At 35.5% G+C, this 22,728-nt stretch overlaps 1 protein-coding gene across 1 annotated transcript in view; it reads left to right on the top strand.

The window, feature by feature from the left end:
- The window catches only part of SEMA3C (semaphorin 3C), a 207,342-nt gene extending 189,421 nt beyond the window's left edge, over positions 1-17,921 (top strand). The window contains exons 16-18 of the mRNA XM_005679082.3: positions 8,903-8,970; positions 11,265-11,395; positions 15,101-17,921. Of these exons, the coding sequence (XP_005679139.1) occupies positions 8,903-8,970; positions 11,265-11,395; positions 15,101-15,514 (613 nt within the window). The 3' untranslated portion in view covers positions 15,515-17,921. The remainder of the gene's footprint in view (positions 1-8,902; positions 8,971-11,264; positions 11,396-15,100) is intronic.

Raw genomic sequence — 22,728 nt, 5'->3', positions numbered from 1 at the left:
GTAAAAATGACACTAAAAGTAGTAGCTGTGTTCAGCGCCATATGTAGTCTTCAAATAAAGAAAATGGCCATTCATAAAAAAAAACATGTGGTTACCAAAGGATACAGAGGGCTGGGGGTCAGGGGAGGGGACAAATTTTAACTTGGGATTCTCACAGAAATATTAGAGTGCAGTAGTTTGGAAAAAGGAGAAGGCAATGGCAGTATTCTTGCCTGGCAAATCCCATGGATGGAGGAGCCTGGTGGGCTGCAGTCCATGGGGTCGCTAAGAGTCGGACACGACTGAGCGACTTCACTTTCACTTTTCACTTTCATGCATTGGAGAAGGAAATTGCACCCCACTCCAGTGTTCTTGCCTGGAGAATCCCAGGGACAGAGGAACCTAGTGGGCCACTGTCTCTGGGGTCGCACAGAGTCGGACACAACTGAAGCGACTTAGCAGCAGCAGCAGCAGTTTGGAAAAATTTCTTTTTCATTTTAAAGTTCCTCTGCAACACAATCCTCTACCTGCAGCCCTTAAAATATGTCAAGCAGCATTTAACTTTCACATTTACCCAGTGTTTATCTTTTTTGTTTTATATGCTTCAGATATCCTTAAACCTAACTTTCCTAGGGTTTCCTTGTGCCATTTAATTCTTCTGTAATCAAACACTTGTCCCAGTTCAGGCAACAGGAGCTCGCTCCAGAATGGATACTCTGAATACTTTTGAAACCTTGATAACCATGCTTTACCCCCTGCAATGGTGAGTGTATGATTATTGGTTAGATTAAGAGGTTCAGGTAGTCTGAGGCACAGTGCGTTTTAGCCAAGAGAAGACTTAGGAAGGAAACTCCGAACCAACTTTCACCAAGTTGGAAGGAAACACCAGTAATGAAATTATAAAGCAAAGAATATGCGGAATTTAGGATCAGTCAAAGTCACAGCTATTTTCACTCAAAGTTTAGTATGGGTCATGATGAGTGACAAGGGGAAAACCAATGAAACATAGGGTCATCAGGAGACAGCAAATATGCCTAGCCTTGAGTGCCAGTGATCTTTCAAGTAACAGGTTGACAGATTAAAACAACCCAGCACTTCTGCATATCAAGATTATTCTGATCCTTTTATGCATTACTTCAAAGTATTTGTATCATAGGGAAACTATTTGCCAGGCAGTAGCAAAGAGCTGGACACCACTGAGCGACTGAACTGAACTGATTCTAGAGCTAGGCACATAACATTAAAAAAAAAAAAAAAAGCTACAAAAAGGCAAAAATCCCTCCCTGGAGGGAGAATAAGTTTTAGAAGGGGAATACAGACAATTAACAAGGAAACCCTAGGTATATCAAATAATGGTAAGACCTATGACTTTTTGAAGGGCAGGGTAGAGAGACAGGGGCTGTGAAGTGGGGGACTGCAGTATTAAATGGGTGGTCAGGGGAGGCTTACTCAAGGTATATTTGAACAAAAGCTTGAATGTGAGGATGTGTGATGAGGATGAATGTGTGATGAGGATGAATGTGTTATGGCATTATTTGGGAGAATAGCATTTTAGAGAGAAGCACCAGAACCCTTAGAGCTGGAGCGTGCCAAGACTGTCCAAAAAACAACACCAAGACTAATGAGGCTATCTATACTGGAATGAGCAGGGGGAAACGTAGGAAGAAATGGGATCAAAATGCCAGATGACACAGGATTTAGTAAATCAGCAAAGGACTTTTATTTAGAGTTAAGTGGAAAACTGCTGAAGGGTTTTTGAGCACAGGAGTAGTATTGTTTGAATTTTGTTTTAAAAAATTCATCTGGTGGGTTTGGCTGGGATCGAAGCCCTGGGATAGAAAGAAAATGTGAGGAGAGGAAATAGAAGGTGCAAGACAGTCAGACTACTAACTGATGATCAACGTGAGAGAAAGTGGTGGCTTGGTAGAGCTGGAGGTGGTCAAAAGTCTTCTGATTCTGGATAGGGCTCACAGAATCTGCGAACATATTACATGTTGGGATGTTATAGAAATAGAGGACTCAGAAATAAGCCAGCTTTTCAGAACTGAGCATTGGAAATACCTGCATGTCATTTCCTGAGAAAGAGAAGACTATGAAAGGCACAGGTTTGTGGGGAAAACGACGATGTGAAGTTAATGATGCCTATAAGGTATTCAAGCAGAGTTGTCATATAGGCAGTTAGACGTCTGAATCTGAGTAAGGAAAAGTGGCCCAGATAATTTCAAAGTCTTCTGTATTAAAGGCATCAGGTATGATGAAAAGTCCCACTCTTTACCCAGAAGATTTTACTATCTGTTTTCAAAGACCCATATTCCACCATGTTATTTTAAGATTTAATCAGGAGGTCTATGGCCTCTTTTCATTTCTACATAGAATTTCTGGACTTCATTATCCTGAGATGTGTCTGCACCTGGACACAAAGTATGAGGGAAGCAAATTCTAAATAATCTCAGATAAAAAATGATTTTTGTGCTCACTTGTGGTATTTTTGACTATATATTCACTCAATTATGATAGCAGCAGTATTTAAAAACTATTTTCATAACTATTACTAAGGCAATAATTAATTTTTCTTGGTAAGCAGTTCTAAAAATTGGCATGTCTAACACCCAGACGGCTTCCCAGGTGGTAGAGAATATACCTGCCAATGCAAGAAATGTGCATTTGATCCCTGGTTTGGGAAGATCCCTTGAAGAAGGAAATGAAAACTCATTCCAGTATTCTTGTTTAGGAAATCCCATGGACAGAGGAGCCTGGCAGGCTACAGTCTTTGGGGGGTCACAAAAGAATGAGATACAACTTAGGGACTAAAGAACAACAAAACACTTGAAAAACAATCTTCAATCTATTATTAAACAAATTTAGTGCCCAAGGGAACTGAAGCGCTACACTTTCTAAGAAAGAAAGTGATATAGGGACCACACAGTGAATCTTACCATAGTCCTATACACAAATCTGCCTTCTCTATGACACGAAGAAATTGAAAATGAGTACTCCTTCCCTGCAAAATTTTCAGACATTGGCTTTAGCCACCAAGCATTTTTATTTAACAAACAAAAACTATTTCACAATTAAAATTCCATACTTTATTCAAAAACTATCATTGAATATTTGAGTTTTTTTTACATTATAGAAGTTTCTGCTGAAATATGAGTTAACTCATTTGTTCTAATATTCTCCCACTAGTCTCTTCTAAAATGTGTACTTAAGCATAGTTTCCACATTGTCATCCTAATGCAACAAATTGTTATTTTAATCATATGCTCTTAATAAAGAACTGAAACATTCTTGAAATTATTAATCTTGCTATATAATGTACATTATTAAACCTTGATCATGGGTTTTCTGCTAGAACTAATAAAATAATTTAGTAAAGTTGCCGGATACAAAAATCTATTGTGTTTCTTTACACTAAATTGCCAACATTTGCTGGATCATCGAAAAAGCAAGAGAGTTCCAGAAAAACATCTATTTCTGCTTTTTTTGACTATACCAAAGCCTTTGACTGTGTGGATCACAATAAACTGTGGAAAATTCTGAAAGAGATGGGAATACCAGACCAACTGACCTGCTTCTTGAGGAACCTGTATGCAGGTCAGGAAGCAATAGTTAGAACTGGACATGGAACAACAGACTGGTTCCAAATAGGAAAAGGAGTACGTTAAGGCTGTATACTGTCACCCTGCTTATTTAACTTATATGCAGAGTACATCATGAGAAATGGTGGGCCAGATGAAGCACAAGCTGGAATCAAGATTGCCAGGAGAAATATCAATAACCTCATATATGCAGTGAAGAAGAACTAAAGAACCTCTTGATGAAAGTGAAAGAGGAGAGTGAAAAAGTTGGCTTAATGCTCAACATTCAGAAAATGAAGATCACGGCATCTGGTCCCATCACTTCATGGCAAATAGATGGGGAAACAGTGGAAACAGTGGCTGACTTTATTTTGAGGAGCTCCAAAGTCACTGCAAATGGTGATTACAGCCATGAAATTAAAAGATGCTTACTACTTGGGAGAAAAGTTATGACCAACCTAGATAGGATATTAAAAAGCAGAGACATTACTTCGTCAACAAAGGTCTGTCTCGTCAAGGCTACGGTTTTTCCAGTAGTCATGTATGGATGTGAGAGTTGGACTATAGAGAAAGCTGAGTGCCAAAGAATTGATGCTTTTTAACTGTGGTATTGGAGAAGACTCTTGAGAGGCCCTTGGACTGCATGAAGATGCAACCAGTCCATCCTTGAGATCTTTCCTTGGTGTTCATTGACTAGACTGATGTTGAAGCTGAAACTCCAGTACTTTGGCCACCTGATGTGAAGAGCTGACTCATTTGAAAAGACCCTGGTGTTGGGAAAGATTGAAGGCAGGAGGAGAAGGGGATGACAGAGAATGAGATGGTTAGATGGCGTCACCAACTCAATGGACATGAGTTTGGGTGAACTCCGGAAGTTGGTGATGGACATGGAGGCCTGGCGTGCTGTGGTTCATGGGGTTGAAAAGAGTCGGACATGACTGAGTGACTGAACTGAACTGAACTGAATAACAAACCAGAAGAAAGAAAAATTAAGGGAGAATAATCCCATTTATAGCTGCATCAAAAAGAATTAAATATTTAGGAATAAATTTAATGAAGGAGATAAAAGATTGAAACTGTAAGTCATTTATGGAAAAAATAATTAAGAAGACACAAATAAATGGAAAGTTTTTTCATACTCTTGGGTTAGAATATTTATATTGCTAAAGTGTTTATACTATCCAAAACAATAAACAGATTAAAGATGATCCCTATCAAAATTCCAATGATATTTTTCACAGAAATAGAAAAAAGAATCCTAAAATTTGTATGGAACTACAAAAGTCCCTGGCTATCTGAAGCCATCTTAGAAAGAAGAATCTTGCTCCCTGACTTCAGACTGGGAGTATAGTCTTCAGATTACTATACAAAGCTATAGTAATCAGAAGAGTATGGTATTGGCATAACAACAGGTACATAGATCAGTAGAAGAAACTGCTGCTGCTGCTGCTGCTGCTAAGTCGCTTCAGTCGTGTCCGACTCTGTGTGACCCCATAGACAGCAGCCCACCAGGCTCCCCCGTCTCTGGGATTCTCCAGGCAAGAGCACTGGACTGGGTTGCCATTTCCTTCTCCAACAGAAGAAACTAGAGAGCCAGAAATAAACCTAGGCATTTATGGTCAATTAATTTGCAACAAAGGAACCAAAAAAATACACAGTGGAAAGGAAAGTCTCTTCAGTAGATGATATTGAGAAAACTTGACCTTCACATGTAAAAGAAAAGAATGAAACTAGACTACTGCCATACACCACATGCAAATATTTACTGAAAATGAATTGAACAGTTGAACATAAGACATGAAACCACAAAACTCCTGAAAGAAAATGTAGACAGTAAGAGAACTCCCCACTCTTTAAACCATTCTAATAGGTATGAAGTGATGTCTTTTTATGGTTTTGACCTGTGTGTGTGTGTGTGTGTGTATACACACATCTATAAGATATTACTTGGTCTACCCTTACCTGTCTTTGGCTAGCCTACTGGGAGTTTCATTAAAACTATCTATAATATTTAAATTCTCCACATTATTCCCAAATTTTTTAAAGCATACAGTTTTAGTGAATGCAAAACATGTTTGCTGTATGAATTATTTCCTAAATTCCCATATGTAGTAGTTATTTTGTTTGGAGATTAAATAGCAATAATGTAAAGGATCATTTGGAGTATTTTTATCTTATCTGATAGTGTTAACTACTTTAGTTTTATTTTCGATTGCACTGTAACTGGAAGACAAAGATCATGCAGAGGAATTCATAGGCATAAAAATCAAAAGCATGTCCCTTTGTATGGAAACAAAGAAGTACAGCTATACTTGGAAATCAAGGGAGGGTGTACTTTGACATAATAAGGTTGTTAATGTCGTTGGCTGAGTAGTTTCTTTTTTAAAAAAGACATCTTTTTCATAGTAACATTTTACTGTTTTTCATAGTAAACAGCGTTAAGCATTTTTCCTCTTTATCCTCAAGCACATTAAATATTTGTGCATTTGTATCAGTTCAGTTTAGTCACTCAGTCGTGTCCGCCTCTTTGTGACCCCATGGACTGCAGCACACCAGGTTTCCCTGTCTATCACCAATTTCCGGAGCCTATTCAAATTTAAGTTTATCACATCAGTGGTGCCATCCAACCATCTTATCCTCTGTTGCCCCTTTTCCTCCCACCTTCAATCTTTCCCAGCATCAGGGTCTTTTCCAATGAATCAGTTCTTTGCATCAGGTGGCCAAAGTATTGGAGTTTCAGCTTCAGCATCAGTCCTTCCAATGAATATTCAGTACTGATTTCCCTTAGGATTGACAGATTGGATTAACTTGCAGTCCAAAGGACTCTCAAGAGTCTTCTCCAAGACCCCAGTTCAAAAGCATCAATTCTTCAGCACGCAGCTGTCTTTATAGTTCAACTCTCACATCCATACATAACTACATACAATTTAATCTCTAATGTTATTTATTCTGGATATAGACATGTAGTTGGAAATGTTAAAACGAGAATAAATTTACCCTTCAAGTAAATACCTGCTTTTTACACAGCAAGAAAATAATCTCATTGTTTATCTAAAAGAATAGAATATAATGGAGGAAACTGACATCTTGAGCCAAATCCCCAGTCCCGCATGCAGTGTAATATGACTGTCTACCATCATGCTTTCACAATGTTCTACAAATACCTAAAAGGGAATCTATACGTATAGAAGGGGCTTCCCTCGTGGCTCAGACATTAAAGAGTCTGCCTGCAGTACAGGAGACCCAGGTTTGATCCCTGGGTGACAGATATGGAGAACTCAGATGGCTGCCTTATTGTTCTCATTGTTAAAGCAAAGCCGTAACAATGTTTTTTGATATTTAAAAGTCCGGAAGGAATATGATACTGCAAATTCAGATTGCTAAGCATAAAGGCCCATGTACTTGAGTAAACCATAACATAGTGCTGATCCTGTGACAATAAATTAAACTATTGTGAACAATATTGCTTACTTGCTGCTGCTGCTGCTAAGTCACTTCAGTCGTGTCCAACTCTGTGCGACCCCATAGACGGCAGCCCACCAGGCTCCGCCGTCCCTGGGATTCTCCAGGCAAGAACACTGGAGTGCGTTGCCATTTCCTTCTTAGACGGCTGAAAATGACCAGTTCAACTATAAGAACTATCACGTGGTTCTCATACAATATATACTCACAAGTTGGCTGGTAGTAAATAATTGTGTGACTTCATAATATACCAAATACAATGCAGTAAAAACCTGATTTAGGACCTATTCTAAAGTACAGTATTAATCATAATTCCTGAGACAAGAGTGACTTCCACTAGTTTGTGTTTGTAATTGTCGAGAAATATTCAACTGAATAGGGATCATGTGGCTTTCGGGGGAAGAGAATCCTTAAATGACACAAAGTTTTATACCTATATTTCATAAATAGATTTATATAATCCTTTGATTATATAAACTATTATCTGTTTGCCATAACTTTTTTTTCATTATTATTGACCTTGAGGTTAATTATGATTTGCAGATTTTATAAGCCCAGTGTTAATATTTTCTTTCTCTTACTGAATATTTTAATTTATCATTAAGGATAAACATATTAAGAGAAACTTCACTAGCCCAGTTAAATGATATGCTCATCCATATATACTTTTCAGAGTTGATAATAGACAATCAGTTTACACCTGTTAATCACAATAAAGAACATTCTGTTCCTTCTCCTTTATAACAAGGTTCATGTCCATAATTCATTGCTAAGGTCATTTCAATCACTCTGTTTTGATTTGTTGTATTATGTAATATAATTGACACTAATAGATAAGTGAATCTAAGACAAGAAATTAGTTTGCAAATAATTTTAAACTTTTATTTAAATAGTGAACAATTTTAAAAGGATGAGCTAAAATTTTGAAATGCTTAAATCGATGATATGTAACAACTAAAGGCAATGATTGAACCTTGTTTGGATCCTGAATAAACTTTTAAAAATGCATAAGGAATATTTTGAGTAGCAAAGCTAGTGAAATTTCAATATAGAATGTACTTTATATGATATCATTAAATAAATATTGATATGGTTAGTATAACTATAATGTTATATAGAGAAATTACTCATTCTTAGAAGGTACATACATTTAAGCATATAAAATTATCATGTCTGCAACTTATTTTCTAAAGGTCTTCATATATGTGCATACGTGGTATGTATATCATATATGTGCATACGTAGTATATATATAACATATACTTGGATATGAGAGGACATATAAACGTGGCACAACACAGCAATTTACGAGTGTAGGTTGCCATCATTCGTTGTATGTGTATATCCAGGTTTCTACAGTCTTGAAAACTTTTACAATAAGAACATGAAGGAAAATGCTTAGTCTAGTAAATGAAACATTTTGCTTAACCTAATATAAATATCCATTTCTTTGTCTCTCTGGTTCTGGACACTTTTTAATGTTTCTGGAACTGGTTTGAAAGTAAGAAAAAATTATAAAGTGGAAGATGCTAGTAAGCTTATACTTTGGAGGTTATTGTATTAGAAACTTTTCTAGGACTGTCTCTAAAATAAAAATTTACCCTACTAATTTGGAATCTAGCATCTATGTAGGAAGTACATATAATAGGAGGTTCATCTATCGTGAGTGATAGATAGGGAAACTCTGAATTAATTCAAATTGAAAACAAAGTGCCCACATGATATTTGAAGCACTGAACAAAAAATACGGGTAATCAGATCCTTTTTCTTTATGAAACCTTAGGCAATCATAAGATTGCACAATTTAAAATGAAGTCTTTTAAATACATCATAATTGGCAATGTTGATTCTAAGTCGCTTGTATATATTTCTGCACTTCATAGGAGGAGCCGAAGACAAGATGTGAGACATGGAAATCCACTGACTCAATGCAGAGGATTTAACCTAAAAGGTAATTAAAAGCGGTCAAACTTGGTAAAGAGGAGCAGTGCTCCATATCATATTTTAGTATGGGAAATCTGTGATAAATCAAAATGTGTCATTTTAAATAAAGATTCACTGTACAAATTAGAGGCGTTCATTATGGTCATTAAAAATTAAATATTATTTGTACATATACTAAGATTTATGTAAAAGAAAAGTCCAGGAACACAGATATCCTTGGATATGTTACTTGGTAAGTCTTTCACAAAGATAGTTATTATGGATTTTTCTAGCCATTATTTTCTTTCTGAAGAAAAAATGTACTTTATTTTTGTTTACCACTGAAGAAAAGATATCTTGTTTGTTTTTTCCTGTGATAAATAGCATAACAGAAGTTACTATTTTAACCATTTTAGAGTGTACAGTTCTGTGGCATAAAGTATATCGACGATGTTGTACGACTAGTACCACCATCCATCACTGAAATTTTTTCATCATCCCAAAGTTAAACTCCATACCCATTAAACACTAACTCCCTATTCTCCCTTCCCCACCTTGTAGCAACCACTGTTCTAATTTCTGTCTCTATGATTCTAAATAGTCTAAATATCTCATATAAGTGGAACCATACAATATTTGTCCTTTTATAACTGGCTTATTAGCCTAATGTCTTCTTCAAGATTTCCTGGGTGGTTCAGTAATAAAGAATCTGCCTGAAATTTAGGAGACGCAGGTTCAGTCCCTGGATTGGAAATATCCCTGAGAGAAGGAGATGGCAACCCACTCTAGAATTCTTGTGTGGGAAATCCCATGGACAGAAGGAGCCCAGCAGTGAACCAGACAACAACAGTGTCTTATTTAGGGTTCATTCATGTTGTAACGTGTGTCAGAATATTTTTCCTGCTTAAGGCAAAAATGTAACCCATTGTGCGTGCGTGTGTGTGTGTGTGTGTGTGTGTGTATCCGTCAAGGAACACTTGCACTGCTTCCAATTTTTGGCTATTACGAGTTATCCTGCTCTGAATTTTACAGTTTACAACCGTACTATACACTTTCAGCAGTCTGGCCATGTGTCTTACGATTAATCTAATTCCTTTCTTCCCATCCTGACATGGAGACATTATGTTATAATTTTTCCGCTGAACCCCTCCCTCCACCTCCACCCCACCAGACCTTCCTCGAGGCTTACCAAGGTGCTATAGAGGTTCTGGAGTTCATGGTTAACACAGACTCCTGTCGCTAACCTTTGTGAGCACAGGCCTTTTTGTTTTTATTTAAATAATGACATTCTTGTCACTAGCTACACAAAGCACAAGAAGAAAATTAAGACACATTTTTGCCTAACTGTTTCATACGTATAACTGAGGGAATAAATCCAGATTACTATTTCTCTGTTTGCTGAGTATTTTAGAAATCTGTGTGTCAGTTCCCACTTACAGTAGCAGTAGTCATAGTGGTAAGAGTATTGGCAACAGAGGTCACGAGGAACAAACATCAGTGTTGATTTTTGTGTCAAAATCTGAGCTAAGTGCTTTTTGAAATAAATTACGTCACTTACTGCTCAAGAAATTATTCTAAAGTCGGATCTATTCCTATTCATACTTTATGAATGAGATTTCTGCCCATGTCTAAGCTACCACATAACTATACTGAATACTCTTCCTAATTTAAGAATTTAAGTATAACAATGTCTGAAAATAGCTGTTTTAGAACCAAGTAAAACTGAAGCACAGAGATGTTAAATAACTTCTCTAAGGTTATACAGCTGGTAGTGATAAAGTCAAGATTTTACCTCCGGTATCTCTGAGGTCAAAGACTATTTTCTCAACCATGACATCCCACTGTGGCCACACCTTGCTTTCTGCCTTTTCCCAGTGTTTCTGAATTTCATCTATACCACACTGAGTGTGGCGTTTAGGGGTGGGATGAACCTGGCCTTGGTATTGCCTGGCACTTACTCTTTGCCTAGGATATGTTTTTTCATAACTCACAGCCTATGAAAGCTGAGAAAATGTAATTCACAAAGATGTTGTAATAATTAAATGTTCAAGGTGATATTAAGTGCATTCCTTGGTGTAAAGTAATTCTTTTTTTTTTTAAAGTGATTCTTGAATAAACATTGATGCCCTTGTATCTTTCTCTCCTTCCTTTTAGGTTAAACACACTAAACAATGTATAAACTTGTTAACTAATTAAGACTGTCTTTGGGCTTTGCTTTAGTTGCTCACAATTTTATAGAGAAATAAACATTTGTATAAGAAAATATGATCCAAATTCCATTGCTTCTCTCTCATTCTCTCTCATTTTATTTTTGCTCTTCAGCATACAGAAATGCAGCTGAAATTGTTCAGTATGGAGTAAAAAATAACACCACTTTTCTTGAGTGTGCCCCCAAGTCTCCACAGGCATCTATCAAGTGGTTGTTACAGAAAGACAAAGACAGGAGGAAAGAGGTGAGTAATGCGGGAGCAGCAATCAATCAGGGCTTGGAAAGAGCATTAAATCACCATCCCTCAGTGAGGCACAGATCAAACAAAAAAGGAAGGACGTACGAACATCCTTTAATGTCTTTGGGATGACAGGTGCCACCTTCTTTAAAATCCTTTGTCCATTGAGTTGATGGATTAATTAGAAATCCTATCTGCCTGCTCACCTCTATAACACAGTGATTAAAGCAAGAGCTTGCACACTCAGATGGGGGTACTGATGTAAGGAGGCATTTGTAAAAGAAACAAGATGTGCGCAAATCCAGAAGCCAGGTTCTCACACAACAGCACCTTTGTGTGATTCACAAGATAAAAGTGGCTTTTGAAAAAGTTCAATTTTTCTCAACAAGAAATTCCACTTAACTATAACCTTTATGATAAAGAGCATTTTTCCGCTGTGTGGTAATGCTTCCATTGCTTTATTATTCATAACTCTTGGGGGTTTGTTATAGGTAACGTGTGGAATCATTATTTATGGGACCATTGCCTTTATTAAGTGATAGGTTAAAAAAAAAAAAAACCTTGACTTTCAAATGAAAGGACACTTGTATTAACCTTTCACTGATTATAAAGAGCTGTTTTAAAAGGAAAACATTGTAAAACAGCGTAGAGTGAAATATTATAAATAATGAATTCCATAATATTGATGTCACATTGTCCTAACTAATGAGGGGATGAGAAGAAAAATACATATGTATATATAAAGCCTTAAAGTACCCGAAACTGCAGTGGTGTTAAGAGTATGTCACAAAGTGTGATGGAGGGAAGGGAAGAATAGAGCCTTCAGCACTTGGGTGTTTTCTGTTATGCAGTTTCCATACTACATATTAGGTTAATGAGAGCTACGTAGAATGGATACAGTCCTAAGCGAAGCATTGCATCAGAATTACTACAGTAGATGTTAGCTCTTTTTGAGGAAATGCTTTCCAACTCTCAGACCTGCCTATGCAAAGATGTTATGAGCTGTTTAGGAAATTTTGTGTTCCCTGTCACAGGAATATTAAACCATAAGCTGATGACGACTTACATAAGATGAGACTTAAATATCTGGGAAAAGATGGGCTCAGTGGACTTCAGGGCCCCTTCTTGCTGCAGAACTTTATAAAATTTTTTAAATTTTTTCATTAATAAAAAATATTGAGGCTTGTTTTGTGGCTATCTATCACCAAATTAGTCTTGAAATATCTGTAGTCTAATTAATTTTAAATTGTTTTGAGTGGATGTGGAGCATAAGAATGATTGCCTTCTAGACTACTCTGGGGTAGAAGTCATAATGTATGATGGTGATGATTATCATACAGGGATGGATTCTTAGGTTTGAACATGTCATGTGGACACGAACCATCCTGCCAAAAAAGTCTGTATATGTGCATGTGAGTTGGAAAGCCACAGCTCAAACAGGGGCTTACCTAACATAGATAAATGCTGTTCTTTTATTCAGTAAAAAGTTCAGTGGAAAAATATGTAATGGATGAATATAATTTCTATTGTGTAAAATTAAAATACATGAATATATACAGGCTTGACTACATGTCACAGAAATTAACAAATGAAATTTTAAAAGGAGTGTATCTTGTGTTTTATCTCTTTCATGATATTTATAATGTTTTATTTCAGAATTTCAAAAATGTGGAGACATACATGGCTATCTTGATTTTTTTCCCAACCTCAAAAACAGAAGAATACTATAATTTAAGATAATGAAAAACCTTAACCCTAATTATGAAATTCTGGTCTGTCTAGAATTTAAGCAGAGCACATTTCCACTCACTATCACTTTATTTGAATAAGCTATTAATATTTAATTAAATTTATCTTAATTCTTCTTCAGTAATTTAGGCAAACATACACATATTTCTCACATTTATGATGTGTAAATACTGAACTTTTTTTTTTTTTAGTAAGACAAGTGGTAAAAACTTTCAGAGAAAAATGCAGATAGTTCATATTGAATAGCATAAAGACTAAAAGCCCTCCTCTCCTCCACTTCAGTACTCATTCCCACTTCTCAGAGTATAGGCTGCTAAGAATTATATAGTCCTCCAACTAGTCTCCATAATTTTCCTATTTTCCTCTCTTTCCTTCTTTGTATCTCTTTCTCTGTGAGACACACACACACTTTTCAGTATTAGTATGTATGGAGCCACTTTATTTTTCTTGGCTGCATAGTATTCACTATAGGACCATACTTTGCCTTTACTAAAGCTATCTACTGATTACATTATTTCTTGTTTTTCCTCTTATCAGAAGTATCAGGTAGGGACTTCCCTGGCAATCCTGTGGTTAAGACTCCATGCTTCCACTGTAGGGGGCATGGATTCAATCGGAGAGCAAGGATCCTGCATGCTGTATGGTGTGGCCAAAAAATTATTTAAAATTTTTGAAAATTCATGTGAGTGAATATCTGCATGTTAGTTAGACCACGTATTCTATATAAATTCCTATAAATAAAATATCTGCACTGAATCTTATATATAAACATTAATGAATATTATCAAATTAGCCTCCAAAATTTTTCTCAATTTCATGCAAATAGAAAAGACTCTCTTTTTTATTTCTGTATGCATTTATACATGATTTAAGCTATTTCTAAGGCATATTAAAGCTTTAAAAACTGAATGAACATAAAAGCTTTGCTTTATATGTTTCAGTCCTTTTTCTTAATCTCTCTTTTCTAGTTCGGTTCTGTTCATATATTTTTCTGCTTTTGTATGTGAGTTACTTTTTATCTAAAATAACCTATCTTTGGTTTGTATTTCATTAATAATAAAATATGTATTTATATAGAAATTTATCATTTAGAAAAACATTTCACATTCATTCTTATTTTTCTTTGGGTCAAATTTCTTTCCTTCAATGAAAGAGCATTCCTGAGTATATATATGAAGGAACTACTTACCACTTAGGTTTTTGTGTGTTCACTGATAATACTATAGCTGGCCCTGTAAGGAAATGGATTTCAGAATTTAGCTTACGTCCAGAAAATAATATTTTTCCAGCATAAGCCTGTAAAATAATTAAATATTCACCTCATAGCTTATTACTTTTCTTGGAAAGTAAAATCACTTGGAGTACTTATAAGTTCCAGCTTATTTTTAGTCATTCTTTGTGTTACATAATTGGAAAAACTCCTCAATAATATTCAGAACTCTGCCTCAGCTTAATCAATTATTAGTTAGCAGAATATTCATTCATTCATTGAAAAAAAGGTAAAATTCAATGATTTAATTATGGCTTCATGTTCTTACTCAAGAAGTATTTTTGTTACAATAACAGGCAACAAATACAGGGTAAAATAGATAGTTTAAACTGTGAATTTCATAGATATATATATGTTGTCTGTAATTTACATTCTAGAAACATTCAAAACTCTCACTTAGATGTGAATAAACTACTTCTACCCAAAGGGAATGCACTTTAAGCTATTTGGGACAATATGGGTGATACCTTTACTTTCTCTTTAATACATTCAGTATCCCTGAAACCAGATCTCATGTGCAAAAATAAATAAATAAAAAAGAGGCAATGGAATTTTCCAAAAATGTGTGTCCACTAAGATGGAAGTTAATTAGTACTCAATGCTTTTGTAAAACTTATGAAATTCTTTTTACAAGTCACACCTTTTTAGCATATATAGAGTTGAATTTCAGAACTCTGATATCTCTGTTTCAGGTCAAACTGAATGAACGAATCATAGCCACTTCACAAGGACTCCTTATCCGCTCTGTTCAGGATTCTGACCAAGGATTGTATCACTGCATTGCAACAGAAAACAGCTTCAAGCAGACCATAGCCAAAATCAACTTTAAAGTTTTAGATTCCGAAATGGTGGCAGTTGTTACAGACAAATGGTCTCCATGGACCTGGGCCGGCTCTGTAAGAGCTTTACCCTTCCATCCGAAGGACATCATGGGGGCTTTCAGCCACTCAGAAATGCAGATGATTAATCAGTACTGCAAAGACACTCGGCAGCAGCATCAACAGGGAGAAGAATCTCAGAAGATGAGAGGGGACTACGGCAAGTTAAAGGCTCTCATCAATAGCCGGAAAAGTAGAAATAGGAGGAATCAGCTGCCAGAGTCATAATGTTGTCTTAAATGGGGCTTATGCTTCCATTAATAAAGGTCTGTCTTCAGTGATCAAATTTTTAGCAAAGAATCCTGTGCTTTACCCGTGGGAAACTCCTAAAGAAGGTGGTTACTCACTGAGAAAGGTGAATGTTACATGAACTGAAATGAGTATGCATTTTCTTGTATGATATTGACAACCCTAGACATGTCATGGTCCTCATGGTGCATAGAAAGATTTAACTTAACCTAGATTTTATTTATATCTTTATGTACCTTTTCTTCAGAATCAATATGGTGGCTATGAAACTAGAATTCTTACATCCCTTAACTGAATGAGGGCTATAACCTGAGAGCTTCTATCCTTGCTTTAAGGATTTAGGTTTCTAATTGACAGTCATCTGTATACAAAAGCAAATGCCAGGTTCACAATTTTTACATAGTAAAAGTGAAATAAATGCTTGTAACAGAGTCAAAAGAAATGTAGAATAAAAAATAAAGACAAGGAAGAGGGAATCTAAAAGTTGCATAAAACGCTAGCAGTTCATTAAAAGATAATATGGAGTTTATATGCTTCCAGCGAAATATGGTATTAGTTATTTTTATGACGGCAAAAATTGTCAGTTGCTGATATCTGTCGCTGATCTCTGTTCCCTTGTTTCAGGAAGATAAAAGGAACCCTCACCAATAATATCTGACTGGAGTTATGTCAGTGAAGCTTTTAAGTTTATATTGTCACATACTCATCTTCCAAACAACAGCACTTTCCTTTTTGGAAGATATTTAAGTTATTTTAGACTCAGAGAATATAATCTTACACAGTTTAATCGATTAATACGTTTATTCTAATTTTGTAGTTTGCATGGCAAGTTAAAAAATATAAGAAGAAAAATTTTTTGAAATACCTAACTTGTATATGAGGTCTAAAACCATCAAAATGGGAGAAAAAAGAAAAACAAGGTAAAAAAAGAAATTTTATTGACAGAAGTTTATTAAAAATATTACTAATTTTTAACTTCAGTAATTAATTTCATTGGTTAGCTTACTTTACCAACGTCAGATACCATTATGGAATTTTAAGTCACCAATTCTTTTTTTTTAATGCTCTTTTGTATATGCTGGAGAGACACTCATCTTATGGAGAAGTGAAAAAATTTCTAATTTGAACAATAATAGACATACTTTATTTTAAAAGAATGTTGGTACATCATATTCACTGGTATATAAATACAAATGTGGTAAGTCTGTGATGAATAAAATAACTATCTTATTATTATATACTTGGATCCTGTGTTTAGAGTAATTTAATATTCATTTTTTTATTCCAAATACCAATTAGATGGGAGAAGTATAAAATTTTCTTCATATCCTCGTATTTCTTTTAAAAATACAGCTTTTGCTGTTTTGTTTTACATTTAACAATTTCCATGTTTCCAGGTGCAAAGAGAAATTATATAATATACCTAATCAAAATCTGATACAGAAGTTTTATTTGTAGTTAACAATCCATAAAGAAAGTAATCGAGATAAATATATTACTTTTCTAAGCACTATAATATAAAGTGTCAAGAACTGAAATCATTGTCAAAATTAATCTAATCACTTATCAGAATCTAAGAATATGAGTAACTTATTTAAGTGGTAAATTATGATATTACAAGGGGAGGCCTCAATGGAGCAAAAGTAGCAGTAACAAACACAACATAAATAATATTTCTTCAAAAAGAAAGGTATTAATAAAAGCTATTGTTCCAAATGTGTGTATGATTCTAAAGTAGCCTCTAAAGAAGTTTGTTATACAAATAGTTCTTTATTTCCACTCTACACGCACAAATAGAAATGTGTATAAAGCTGAAACCATCTTCTGTGTTCGTGGTCAATCTATTCTATGTACAGAGTTAAAAGTAAAATTGTTTTAGACTCAAAGGATAAAGTAAATTATACAGGTCCCCTTGCTTCATGTAAACACAAACTGATAGACAATAAGGGTGTTTAGTTTTATAACATTATTTGTGCTATTTAATGCCTTCTGCTTTAAACATTATTATATTGTATATACTTTTATCACTTTACTTTTAAAATTATAGAGACCCTTCTTGAACAAAACTGCCAAATGTAAAGAAAATTTTCTTTCTCAAAAATATTGTTAACACACACTAAATGTTGGTGGTTGATTGGTTGATTTTACTTTGTGTAGTTTGACAGTTCAATGACTTGATGTGTTTTTCGTTTGTATTGTACATAAAATTTCCTAGAAATGCACTTTTTTTCAAAGTGTAGGTTTGTGAATAGATTCTAGCATGATGAAACTGTCATTACAGTGAATGTTCACTCTGTGTAAGGAAATGTAGTTAGCACAGTAATATTTAATTGGATATTGAAGAAATCATGTGCCTGGCAAAATAAAACATATTGAATTCCCCAAAGGTGTCTTTAATTTTCCTTTTTAATGTTGAGTTTATAATTTCTTGTTGATATGATAGAATCTGCTGACTCTTAACAATTGTTCTTATTTTCCCCATTTATTTATTTGTGTGTGTGTGAAAGTAATGCATCTGGATATTCCAAAATTCAAAATTTCCAGTAGGATACACTTGAAAACTTTTCTTGTACCTCTATGTAAGTCCTGCCCCAGAAGCACCCAGTATTGTCAGTTTTTGTGTATATTTCCATGATACGTTATACACAGCAAGCAAATTCATATTTGTTTTCTCTTTAAGAGACATTTTATATCCACTCACATCTGTGGACAGTTATTCAGACTTGTGTCTACAGTTGGGGGGAAAAAAAGTATAGTTTATAAATGCTTGAGTGTGGAGCCAGACTGCCAGAATTTGAAGTCTTATCATGGGAAAATTGCCGAATCTCTTTTCTCTATTCTATAAAAATATTCCAATCATGGTTGGTTTCATGGGTGTTAGACTTGTTCAGTCACACATATTTCTGTGGTCAGAAGGATTCATACTTAGTTTAATGCTCTGTTGTCACCTCTTTGAAATTCTTAATAATTTTAAATAAGGAGCCCTGAATTTTCATGTTGTACCAGACCCTGTAAATTACACAGCCAATCTGATTCTAGGTGTTCATAATTTCTAGCAGTTTGTACCAGGTAAGGAGGGACCTCATTCAATTTAGTAAAGACAAACATAAATCCCAAAGTCCAATACTTAATTATTTCCTCCTTTTTCTCAACCTTCACCACAGTGTCCCTAAATGTCAAGTAGCCCTCTGCATGACTTCAGAGGTAAATTACTGCTGGGAAATCAGTTCTCATGTCCTCTCCCAGTCGTGTCCGACTCCTTGTGACCTCATGGACTGTAGCCTACGAGGCACCTCCGTCCATGGGATTTTCCAGGCAAGAGTACTGGAATGGGTTGCCATTTCCTTCTCCAATTCTAGTATTTATTAATTAAAATTATTATTAAAGATAAAAATTGCTATATTTAATAAATACCTCTTTTATTTTATGTATAGTTTTTGCCCAAATTAATACCTGTAAAGTGTTAGGGCAGAACTTATATAATAATTGTTCAATAAATATCTTAATATTTTATTTATTTTGAAAGTACCCTATTGCTGCAACAGGAAGGAATATTTCAGTTGTGTCCTTTGACAAGTTAAATGCCAATGGTCTAGGCCGGGGAGCCTGTAGTCAGTAGATCAGATGATACCTTACCAGGGTAAGACTTTATATGAGCCTTAATAAAAGTGAGGGGAAGGAAGCCACACGGAAAAGAACAACTGTAAATAAATCTCCACAAATTTTTCAACCTGATGATTTTGAACTGCTCCCTAATTGCTTCATTTCCCAGTATCTTGCTTATATTTGAATTTAAAATTATTTCTTTAAATCAATGCATTTCTTATAAATTTAGTATTTTTCTGATGCTCTACATTTCATACCCAAATTTTAAGAAAACAAGAGAATCACCATTTCCTGTATTTACTCTTCGGGCTATAAAGAGAGACACGTCTCAGCTTTGTTTTGCAGCACAGTCAAGTCCACTGAAAGCTTTAATCTAGACAAGTAAATAAACAGACTAAGTAAAACAGTTACTCAACAAGTGGCATTGAGAATTTCTTTGAATTTTATGCATGGTAACAAAACTCTGGAAGACTATTGTGAAAAATAACTTCCTTATGACTGTTTATCCCCCTGTCATTTTATCCAATCACCTTTTGCACGGGAATACAAGCTCCTCTGCAAAGTTGAAACCAGTTGCAACAAATTTTGTGTATGTGCCATTGAGTGCACTTCATTGTCAATGAACTGTTTTTCCTAGTGGGCCTCTGGTATATATTTCAATTTTTATAATTTCATAACTTTACTTTCTCGGTGCACAGATACTGAGAACTGGAAGAACTAGCTCCAAAATAAGAAAATGCCATCTTTACTCTACTGGCTAATGCATTTGGCCTTTCACCTCATAACACAATACTTTCCACCCAGGTTGAATTGTGTATTTCTCAGGGCTATTATGTTGCCATGTGTGAGCGTTACTTAGATAAAGTGCTATTGAAGAATGAGATTATAATAAACACATTAAAACTCTTTATTCTTTGTAAGGTTACCTCTCAAACCTCAAGTGCAAAAGTAGGGTGAATTATATTCCTTAAGTGATTTTTTCCTCTGAATTATTTATATAAAAATGTCATCCAAACATTTTATGAAATCAAAAGCATAATGACTTCTGCATGGCCAAATGGACATGTGATGGAATTATTATAAAAAAGCCATTCCTATTGTTTTTCTGAATATTTTTCAATATACATACAGTCTTTGGCTCATAAGGGGGTACAATAAGATGAAAGTAATTTCCTACTTTCTTAGATCTTTTCAAAATGTCATTTTTACAATTCTATGTAGGAAAAGAAATTATAACCTCTTGTTTTATTATTTCCCCCTTTACTCATGTATGTGGGTTGATGGGTGGAGAGGGTATGATTTATAATCAACTTCCCATCTCTGCTGTACTGTAGCTCATCAAACAAAGAACTTAGGACCTCCATAGTACCTCTGAGTTGAGAATTCACAGTTGTAAGCTGTGGTTTGATGCTGAGAGTCAGCTTGACTCATGAATAGGAAAAGCAACCACTGGAAACAAAATAACTGAGGAGGTACTATCCAGGCCACATCTGCCTGAGACACTCACTGAATTCCCAGTGATATTTGTACGGATGCAGATGTGTATGTGTTGTATCCACAGGTTATGCACGTCGAGATCCCCGAACCAGCTATATTCAGTTTTTTATTATTTCAAAATGAATCTCAATTTCTGCTTCAAGTTACCATTCCAGCTCCTCCACTGAAAATGATATAGCCTGGGAATGTTATGTCTTTCTTGATGAATTGATGCTTTCTCTAAAATTGGAATTATAGTAATACCTTTCACATCCTGTAGTTGTGAGAATTAAATGAATTAATACACGAGGAATTCTTATGGTCTAACACATAGTAAAAGCTCAAGAAGTGTATGCTATTATTTTTTCCATCAGGAGAGCAAAACTGTTTTAAGTATTTGAACTTTAGTCCCTCTTTTACCTCAGATTATATCTAAATGGTTCAACTGATATTTGATGTCATTTATCTATATTAGTGTCTGTGGAGGCAGCATTTTTCTTTTCTTTTAAATTTTTATGGGAGTATAGTTGTTGTTGTTGTTGTTGTTTTACAATGTTGTGTTAGTTCCTGCCATACAGCAAGGTGAATCAGCTCTATGTATACACATAGCCCCTCTTTTTTAGATATCCTTCCCCTTTAGGTCACCATGGAGCTCTGAGTAGAGCTCCCTGGGCTACACAGTAGGTTCTCGTTAGTTACCTATTTTACACCTAGTAGGGTATATATGTCAACTGTAGTCTCCCAATTCATCCCATCCTCTTCATCCCACCTTAAGTTTGTATCCAGAGTATCCATAAAGTTGTTCTCTATATCTGTCTCTATTTCTGCTTTGCAAATAAGTTCATGTGCATCATTTTTGTAGATTTCAATATTATACATTTAACCAATATTTTGAATATAATATTGTAATATAAATAATATTATAGATTTGTGCTTCTCTTTCTGATTTACTTCACTCTTTATGAAAGTCTCTAGGTCTATCCGGGCTTCCCTGGTGGCTCAGCTGGCAAAGAATCCACCTGCAATGCGGGAGACCTGGGTTCAATCCCTGAGTTAAGAATATCCCCCTGGAAAAGGGAAAGGCTACCCGCTCCAGTATTCTGGCCTGGAGAATTCCATGTATAGTCCATGTGGTTGCAGAGAGTTGGGGATGAATGAGCAACTTTCATTTTCTAAGTCTATATCCACATCTCTGCAAATGGTACTGTTTTGTTTTGTTTTTTTTTTTAATGTGGTTCATTTCAGTTCAGTCGCTCAGTCCTGTCCGACTCTTTGCGACCCCATGAATCGCAGCACGCCAGGCCTCCCTGTCCATCACCAACTCCCGGAGTTCACTCAGACTCGTGTTCATCGAGTCAGTGATGCTTCATAAATTTGCATGTCATTTTCTATTTAACTTTTTTTTTTAATTTTTAATTTTTTTTTTAAATTTTAAAATCTTTAATTCTTACATGCATTCCCAAACATGAACCCCCCTCCCACCTCCCTCCCCACAACATCTCTCTGGGTCATCCCCATGCACCAGCCCCAAGCAAGCTGCACCCTATGTCAGACATGGACTGGCGATTCAATTCTTACATGACAGTATACATGTTATAATTCCCATTCTCCCAAATCATCCCACCCTCTCCCTCTCCCTCTGAGTCCAAAAGTCCACTCTACACATCTGTGTCTTTTTTGCTGTCTTGCATACAGGGTCGTCATTGCCATCTTCCTAAATTCCATATATATGTGTTAGTATACTGTATTGGTGTTTTTCTTTCTGGCTTACTTCACTCTGTATAATTGGCTCCAGTTTCACCCATCTCATCAGAACTGATTCAAATGAATTCTTTTTAACGGCTGAGTAATACTCCATTGTGTATATGTACCACAGCTTTCTTATCCATTCATCTGCTGATGGACATCTAGGTTGTTTCCATGTCCTGGCTATTGTAAACAGTGCTGCGATGAACATTGGGGTACATGTGTCTCTTTCAATTCTGGTTTCCTCGGTGTGTATGCCCAGAAGTGGGATTGCTGGGTCATAAGGTAGTTCTATTTGCAATTTTTTAAGGAATCTCCACACTGTTCTCCATAGTGGCTGTACTAGTTTGCATTCCCACCAACAG

This window comes from Capra hircus, chromosome 4, assembly GCF_001704415.2.
Source record: "Capra hircus breed San Clemente chromosome 4, ASM170441v1, whole genome shotgun sequence".
Classification (NCBI taxonomy): domain Eukaryota; kingdom Metazoa; phylum Chordata; class Mammalia; order Artiodactyla; family Bovidae; genus Capra; species Capra hircus.
Note: the sequence above shows the minus strand (reverse complement) of the source record. Positions and strands in the feature narration are given on the sequence as shown.